Here is a 9,463-nt window from a genome sequence, read left to right as displayed (position 1 = left end):
AGATGAGCACCGCCCCTTAGACTTGGGAACGGCTAGCACGTATGTGCGAGGGGAACCTTTATCTTTTTACCCATACTTTAAGAGTGGTTAGTAGAAACTTTCAGTAGATCCATAAAATACTTCAGATTTCCATCCTGAAATGATGAAGTAAACTTGACAATGCATCATGTTTCTTTTAAAAAAATGCAAACATTAGGTAGGCATACATCTTATTGTCTATTCTGGATTCCCAGTACAGAGTTTCACCAGAGCTGTTTTCATTGCTTTGTTCCTAAGTGTGTATATCACAGGGTTCAACAAAGGAGTGATAGTGGTGTAGAACATGCTTACCACACTATCCATGGAGTCCTGAGAAGCTGGCCTCAAATAACGATAAAACAGAGGCAGGTAGTATATGAACACCACAGTAAGATGGGCAGTGCAAGTAGAGAAGGCTCTTTGACGTCCTTCACTGCTACTAATCTTCAAAATCGCTGTGATGATGTAAGCATAAGAGGCTAGGATGAGGGAAAAGCAGGTCATTGCAATAAAACCCATGTCAATGATGATCATCAATTCACTGAATTTTACATCAACGCAAGCCAGTTTCAGGATGGACGGAACATCACAGAAGACATAGTCAATATAGTTGTCCTCTCCGTAAGGCAAATGAAAGGTGAGCGACGTCAGAAATGCAGAGTTGAGGCTGCCTCCAATGATGGTACCCAAGGAGAGAAGGAGACACACTTTCCAACTCATGATGTTGGTATAATGGAGTGGTTTACAAATGGCCAAGAAGCGGTCATAAGCCATCAAGGTGTAAAGAAAAGATTCTGCACAGCCAACAGAGTTCAAGAAGAAAACCTGTGTAACGCAAGAGGCAAAGGAAATGATTTTCCCTCTGGAACTGAACCCTGCAATCACTTTGGGGACCACCACAGCTGAGAAGGCCATGTCCAGGATGGAGAGATGACAGAGGAACCAATACATGGGCTTGTGCAATTGAAGGTCAGAGATCACCACCAAGATAATCAGAGAATTTCCTGAAAGGGTGAGGGCAAACATGATGGAGAAGAATAGCAGCAAGGGTAGCTTGAATCCTTGTGGATATGGAAACCCAGAAAGGATAAAGTCATGTGGGGATGATTGATTTGGACATTCCATCTGTCCGTTACTCTTATATATACTTGAAGTCTTTGCTGAATGAGCTACTCTAAGAGGCAAGTTGTCTGGAGATGTTTCCTACTGGATAGATATCCCTGAGGGATGCAGAGGCTCAGTGGCTAAGATGCTGAGCTTGTCGATCAGAAGGTCGTCAGTTCAGCGGTTCGAATCCCTAGCGCCGCGTAATGGGGTGTGCTCCTGCTACTTGTCCCAGCTTCTGCCAAACTAGCAGTTCGAAAGCACGTAAAAAAATGCAAGTAGATAAATAGGAACCACCTTTGGTGGGAAGGTAACAGCACTCTGTGCGCCTTCAGTGTTGAGTCATGCCAGCCACATGACCATGGAGACGTCTTCGGACAGTGCTGGCTCTTTAGCTTTGAAATGGAGATGAGCACCGCCCCCTAGAGTTGTGAACGACTAGCACGCATGTGCGAGGGGAACCTTTACCTTTAGATATCCCTGACAGCTTCTGTGTGTTTTGTAGGACTTGAATTCACTTGCAGTGCTGTGTTTCTCTTCCCCCAGATCTTCAGAACAATGTTACATCATCCTCTTTCTGTCATATGTTAAGTGGGCATTACATGCAATGCATTTTTAGAAAAATAGTAAATCAATATTCAATGTGGTGGACAAAGACCTATTATTTTTACTTTTTATTTCGTATCTCTCTATCATCTATCTATCAAAATTAGAAGCAGGCCGTTTCACTAAGAAACAGATGCTTCTAGGAAAGTATCTAGAAATGAAACTTATTTAGCAAATTCCCTTTAGCATTCCTGAATATATACAATTTTGAAAAGTATCTGGCTCTCACAAACAACTGTGGAAAAGCACAGAGATCCTGACATCTGTTACTATTTGCCTTATCATAATGTTGTCTTTTTTGACTAGATATCTAGTTGAAATATGTTGTAATAATAGGGATGCGGTGGCCCAGTGGCTAAGATGCTCATCTTGTCAATCTGACAAGCTGACAAGCCTGGTGGCTCAGCAGACTGATAGCATTGTGATTAACACCAGCTGTCTGCAATTACTATAAGTTCGAATCTCACCAGGCTCAAGGTTGACTCAGCCTTCCATCCTTTCTAAGGTAGGTAAATTGAGGACCCAGTTTGTGGGGGCAATAAGCTGACTTTGTATAAATATACAAAAGTATGAAGGCTATTGCTTAACGCACTGTAAGCTACCCTGAGTCTCCAGAGAAGGGCAGCATATAAATCAAATTTAAAAAAAAAAATCAAAAGGTCAGCGGTTCAGCGGTTCGAATCCCTAGTGCCGCGTAATGGGGTGAGCTCCCGTTACTTGTCCCAGCTTCTGCCAACCTAGCAGTTTGAAAGCACATAAAAAATACAAGTAGAAAAATAGGGATGACCTTTGGTGGGTAGGTAACAGCATTCCGTGCACCTTTGGTGTTTAGTCATGCCAGCACATGACCATGGAGACATCTTCAAACAGTGCTGAGTCTTCGGCTTTGAAACAGAGATGAGCACTGCCCCCTAGAAGCAGGAACGACTAGCACATATGTACGAGGGGAACCTTTACTTTTATCTTTATGGTCTGCAGAAGATACGAATAAGTGATATTCCATCATTACAATCATAAATCATAACGATCAATCCTTGGTCCTAACACAATACTAAAGAGATGATTGCATTCACTCGGTGGTTTCTGATTTTTAGCTTTATAACATGCCATTCAATTGCTCGCCCGCATTTTACGAAAAGCAGACTGCATTTTGTTTTCCAGTTGTAGCCAGAAAATCTTCAACCCAGTTGAGAAGGTCTTAAGATTACTTTCCAAAATGACAGCGGAGAGAATGAGTTGCATGAATAGCAAAATAAGATGTCGCAAATTCCAAAAACATGGTCAGCTGTTGTGAATTCTTGGCTTGTTGTAAGCTTTTGTGTTCTAGTTTTGTAAGATATTCCAAGTCTTGTTGATTCCTTCTTAATTTGGATTAGATGTTCTCTCCCTTTCTCATCTACAGAAGATGCAGTATGCTATGGAGATATTATGGATTCTTTGAAGATATGGACCCTCTGTTTGAAATAGAAATCCTTTCAGCAGCATTGCTATATTTCTCCCATGACATCTTTTAAATGTTGTGTGTTTATTGAACACAATGGCTTCATTACCCAGCAATAGGGAAAGGAATGCTGTTGAATGTTCCATCAAATTCCATTGAGTATTATTTTAGAATATGGCTCATTTAGGAGAAAGGCAATTATGATCTCCAGAAATTCAACTGGGGCACAATTATTTTCAACAATAGATTATGTTGAAAGTTCAGACATATAAATAATTCAAGAGAACAATTACCATATTTTTCGGAGTATAAGACGCTCCGGAGTATAAGACGCACCTTAATTTTGGGGGAGGAAAAAAAGAAAAAAAAAATTCTGCCTCTGCCTACCAGCATCCATCAGTATTTATCTGGCTAGTGTCCTGTCAGTGTGTGAGACTGTTTGGAAACTGAAACAGTATTTGCTATGTGAGCAACAAGGAAGGAGACAGCAAGGAGCCTGGATGTGGCTTAGGTCAATTGTTCTAAAGCTGCATGCTGTGCTGATCTCTGAAACTAAAACTGAAACTCCTCTCCTCTGCTTGTGTTTTGCTTGCTGCTTCAAACTCTGACAGTCCTTGCAGCAAATAGCGAACAGCCAGGTCACCTTCAGCACATTATTGCAGCCTGATTCAGCATGAGCAGCTGATTGGCGAGTGGATCAGCCTCCCGGAATACACCCAATCAGCTGTTCCAGGCTGCAGGAATTGCCAAAACCGCAAGGCCTCCTCGTGTCTCACGGTTTTGGCTACATTCGGTGTATAATTCGGCTACATTCGGTGTATAATTCGGCTACATTCGGCCTCTCCTCAAGAAGCCTTCCCTGGACCCGGCAGTATTGGCTAATTATCGTCCAGTCTCCAACCTTTGCTTCGTTGCGAAGGTTGTTGAGAGTGTGGTTGCGCGACAGCTACCCCAGTACCTGGATGAAGCGTCGTATCTAGATCCGTTCCAGTCGGGCTTCAGGCCTGGGTACAGCACGGAAACGGCATTGGTCACGTTGGTTGATGATCTCTGGAGGGCTCGGGACAGGGGTTGTTCCTCTGTCCTGGTCCTGTTAGACCTCTCAGCGGCTTTTGATACCATCGACCATGGTATCATGCTGCACCGGCTGGAAGGGTTGGGGGTGGGAGGCACCGTTTTACGGTGGTTCTCCTCCTTTCTCTCTGACCGGTCGCAGTCTGTGTTGACAGGGGGGCAGAGATCGACCCCGAGGCCCCTTATATGTGGGGTGCCGCAGGGATCGGTTCTCTCGCCCCTTCTGTTCAACATTTATGTAAAGCCGCTGGGCGAGATCATCCATGGTTTCGGGGTGAAGTACCATCTGTACGCTGATGACACCCAGCTGTACATCTCCACCCCGGACCACCCCAACGATGCCCTTGAAGTGATGTCCCAGTGCCTGGAGGCCGTGCGGATCTGGATGGGGAGAAACGGGCTCAGGCTCAACCCATCCAAGACCGAGTGGCTGTGGTTTCTGACGTCCCGATATAGTCAGCTGGCGCCATCGCTGGCTATTGGGGGCGAATCATTGGCCCCCACGGAAAGGGCTCGTAACTTGGGCGTCCTCCTGGACTCACGGCTGTCTTTAGAAGAGCACTTGACGGCCGTGACCGGGAGGATTTTTCATCAGGTTCGCCTGATTCGCCAGTTGCGTCCCTTTCTAGATCGGGACTCGTTATGCACAGTCACTCATGCCCTCGTCACCTCTCGTCTGGACTATTGTAATGCTCTCTACATGGGGCTCCCCTTGAGGTGCACCCGGAGGCTCCAACTGGCGCAGAGTGCGGCCACACGGGTGGTTATGGGAGCAACATGGAGCTCCCATGTAACACCTCTCCTGCGCGAGCTGCACTGGCTCCCGGTGGTCTTCCGGGTGCGCTTCAAGGTTCTGGTTACCACCTTTAAAGCGCTCCATGGCTTGGGACCTGGTTACTTACGGGACCGCCTACTACCATCAACAGCCTCCCACCGACCAGTACGCTCCCACAGAGAGGGGCTCCTCCAGGTGCCGTCGGCCAAACAATGTCGGCTGTCGGCCCCTAGGGGGAGAGCCTTCTCTGTGGGGGCACCGACGATCTGGAATGAGCTCCCCCCAGAGATACGGAGGATTCCGGATCTGCGCACCTTCCGCCGCGAGTTGAAGACGCTTTTGTTTCATCAAGCTGGCCTCGCCTAAATCTTCTCCCTTTTAAGTGTAAATTCTAAATTTTTAATGGATTTTAAAATATGGGTATTTTAAATTGGGTATTAATTCAGCCAAATTTATTTAATTCATTTTATTTGATTTTAAATTTTGTATATCTATGTGTTTTATTTCATGGCTGTGCACCGCCCTGAGTCCTTCGGGAGTAGGGCGGTATAGAAATTCAATAAATAAATAAATAAATAAATAAATAAATAAATAAATAAATAAATAAATAAATAAATAAGATGCACCCAAATTTTCACCCTCTTTTAGGGGGAAAAAAGTGTGTCTTATACTCTGAAAAATACGGTAGCTATTAAGACTCCATTGTTTCCGATGGGAAGTAATTTGTTATACCTGTTTATAGCAATCCAAGTGTTTTATGACAATTTTGTTGAAAGCTGGCAATTATTTCCAATTTTCAGCAAAACCAGCCCCATTGTGAACCATGGGTTCACTTAATGACTTTAGTATTCATTTAACAACCATCGCAAAAAGGTTGTAAAAAGGTATCGCTCATCTAGCTGACCTGATTTGTGACCATTTTGACATACAGGCACTCCTCGACTTACAACCACAGTGAACCCCAAAATTTCTGTTGTTAAGTGAGACATTCATTAAGGGAATTTTGTCCCATTTTACGACCTTTCTTGCCTCAGTCGTTAAGTGAATCACAGTGGTTGATAAGTAAGTAAGCCTGTGGTTAAGAGAATCTGGCTTCTCCATGGACTTTGCTTCTCAGAAGGTCGCAAAAGGGGATCGCATCACCTTGGAACACAGTGACGGTCATAAGTATGAACCTGTTGCCATGCATCTGAATTTTGATCACACAATCATGTGACAACACACACATGTATGGATGGCATGCACGCCCAAATTGCCATGTTTTGCGATGCTGCACGCATGCGTGGATGGCACGCGTGTGAAACGAGTGTGCACCTGCACACACTCACATTTCCGGTGCTGGGCGAACCGGTTGTTACAGTATGTATGTATGAGTATGTACTCATTTCTAAAGATCTAAGTGCCTGAGCCCACTGTAACAACATTGCCAAAAAGGCATTAAGAGTTGTTAACCTAATCTTGCATAGCTTCTTCTCTGATAATGTTGTATTACTAACTAGAGCATACAAAACATTTGCTAGACCAATTCTTGAATACAGCTCATCTGTCTGGAACCTGCATTGCATATCGGACATAAATACAATCGAGAGAGTCCAGAGATATTTTACGAGAAGAGTCCTCCATTCCTCTACCCGCAATAAAATACCTTATGCCACCAGACTCCAAATTTTGGGCTTAGACAACTTAGAACTACGCTGACTTCAGTCTGACCTAAGCGTAGTACATAAAATTATCTGCCATAATGTCCTTCCTGTCAATGACTACTTCAGCTTCAACCACAACAATACATGAACAAATAATAGATACAAACTCAAGGTAAACCGTTCCAAACTCGATTGCAGAAAATATGACTTTAGTAACAGAGTGGTCAATGCCCTGTCTACTGTTGAACTCACCCCATTCCTAAGAGGTCTGTAAGGGGTGTGCATAAGTGCATCAGCGTGCCTACAGTCCCTGTCCTAATATTCCTTTTTACTTACTCTTTTCATGTATCCAAATTATGTTTATACTTTTACCTGTTATCTTATATATGCTTGACAAATAAACTTATGGTTATGATTATGAATGGAATGCAAGAAACAGGCAATAGAGATGAGAAATGAGACCAGTCAGAAGAAGAGGTATGGCTGAGTGTTGACAATTTAGAAAAAAATCAGAATGTAATACTCAATGACTCCTCTAGGAAAGTTCATACGGAAAACAAAATGTATTGTATTTTTTTCTTGATAGAACCTTGGCCTTTGGTAATTTTCCAGAGGAGACTGCTGCAAACAGGTCTCTACATTCTTGACAGGAATATTTATTTATTTATTTATTTAAAAGTCCCAGGGGGACTTTTTATCAGGTCCGCCTGATTCGCCAGTTGCATCCCTTTCTGGATCGGGTCTCGTTAAATACGGTCACTCATGCTCTCGTTACTTCCCGTCTGGACTACTGCAATGCTCTCTACATGGGGCTCCCCTTGAGGAGCACCCAGAGGCTCCAGCTGGTCCAGAATGTGGCCGCGCGGGTGGTTATGGGAGCGACGTGGCGCTCCCATGTGACCCCCCTCCTGCGCGAGCTGCACTGGCTCCCAGTGGTCTTCCGGGTGCGCTTCAAGGTTTTGGTTACCACCTTTAGAGCGCTCCATGGCATCGGACCGGGGTATTTACGAGACCGCCTTCTGCTACCAATAGCCTCTCACCGACCAGTACCCTCCCATAGAGAGGGGCTCCTCAGGGTGCCGTCGGCCAAACAGTGTCGACGGGCAGCCCCCAGGGGTAGAGCCTTCTCTGTGGGCATGCCCACCCTCTGGAATCAACTCCCCTTGGGGCTCCAGTTGGCTCCTGACCTTCGCACCTTTTGCTGCAAATTAAAAACTTGGTTATTCGGGTCCCCCGGCCTGGACTGATGGGGTTTTATATGGGTTTTTTAGCTTTATCGAATTTAATTAGGCATTTTAACTTTGTATAATGGATTATTGTGGTTTTTATTGTTGTGAGCCGCCCTGAATCCATTGGAGATAGGGAGGCATATAAGCCTAAATAAATAAATAAATAAATAAATAAATAAATAAATAAATAAATAAATAAATAAATAAATAAAATAAAGCCGACATTGTCTCGCTGACGACACCCTGAGTAGGCCCTCCCTATGGGCACGAACCGGGCGATGGGATGTTGTTGCTGGCTGCAGGTGGTCCGCCAAATATCCTGGGCCTAAGCCATGTAGGGCTTTATAGGTCATCACCAGCACCTTGAATCTCACCCGGAGGGCAACGAATATACAGAAAGGTAATCTATTTCAAGACACTGTGCTCCTCAGAAAAATATTAACATCATGGCAAGAGTATCATTGCTGGGACAATGATTTTATTATGAATGTCACTACTGTATTTACAGAAAAAAATACATCCCTGAATGATCTCCAAATCTAGAAATCTGCTATTTCTTATGCTTTAATGAATATAAACAACAAAGAACAAAGCTTATTTACACAAATCGCTATATATCTGACTGAAAAAATCATTCACCCAAATCATTCTATACAGTAAATTCATATAAACTGTCTGGTAGCTTTTATTGAGCCTCAGTAAAAACTGCAGCAAATGAGTATCTCTATTTCTCTCTATTTTGTTGTATTTGCATTAGTTGATATTTCTTTGGAATCAGGTCTTCTGAGAGATAATGGAACTCCATCCAACTGTCAGGAAAGAGTTTGAGGGACCATATCTCCTAAAGATATATTATTGGAGAAGATGAGTTCCTGAAATCCACTGTGTCCAAGAGAGCAAAACACATACAGGTTACTGGACTGAGGATTTTATTTTCAGAATTTAATATATGGATGGATGGATCATGATAGTCCAGGAGAGGAACTCATGAACACTTGTGGCTCCATGATGTAAACCTCAGACTTTCTTCACTGCCTTCAGAAACCCTGCAGAAATCTCTTAGATCAGAGATTACTTCAGGGCAGGGGTGGGCTTCAAAATTTTTAACAAGGGGTTCTCTGCCCGGTTTCTGGATGGGTGTGGCCATGGTGGGTGTGGCCTAGTTGGCCTCCTGTACCACGGTGGGGGGGGGGTTTGCCCTCCCTGGGCTCCGGAGGCTTTCTTCGAGCCTCTGGGAAGGTGAAAATGGCCTCCCCAGGCTCTGGAGGCCCTCTGGAGGCCAGAAATGGGCTTGTTTCTGGCTTTCCTGAACTTTTGGTAGGCCCGTTTTTTGCCCTCCCCGAGCCTCCGTGTGCACCCTGCACTTACCTGCAGGGCCGCAAGGGGATGTGTGGGGCAGGATGGGCCAGCCAGGAATGGGATTTGGGAGTTCTCCGAACTACACAGAATCTTAGCTAGAGGTTCTCCCGAACCCCTGCGAACCCCCAACAGTCCACCTTCAGGGGAATCTTTGGAATCTTTGTCTTGGACCAACTTATGTTTCTTCTTCTCTTTTCCCTTCTAACCAAGATAT

At 44.4% G+C, this 9,463-nt stretch overlaps 1 protein-coding gene across 1 annotated transcript; it reads right to left on the bottom strand.

Annotated features, from left to right (window-relative positions):
- Positions 1-216: 216 nt before the first annotated feature.
- LOC132709945 (olfactory receptor 10G6-like) lies at positions 217-1,143 on the bottom strand. The gene has a single exon (XM_060685002.2). It carries the CDS (start codon positions 1,141-1,143, stop codon positions 217-219), a length of 927 nt encoding a protein of 308 aa, XP_060540985.2.
- Between the last annotated feature and the right edge of the window lie 8,320 nt (positions 1,144-9,463).

This window comes from Pantherophis guttatus, chromosome 4 (genome assembly GCF_059756535.1).
Source record: "Pantherophis guttatus breed Tessera chromosome 4, ASM5975653v1, whole genome shotgun sequence".
NCBI lineage: Eukaryota > Metazoa > Chordata > Lepidosauria > Squamata > Colubridae > Pantherophis > Pantherophis guttatus.
Note: the sequence above shows the minus strand (reverse complement) of the source record. Positions and strands in the feature narration are given on the sequence as shown.

Coding starts and splice junctions, on each gene's coding strand:
- LOC132709945 (XM_060685002.2), bottom strand. CDS start 1,143: ATGGAATGTCCAAATCAATCATCCCCACATGACTTTATCCTTTCTGGG.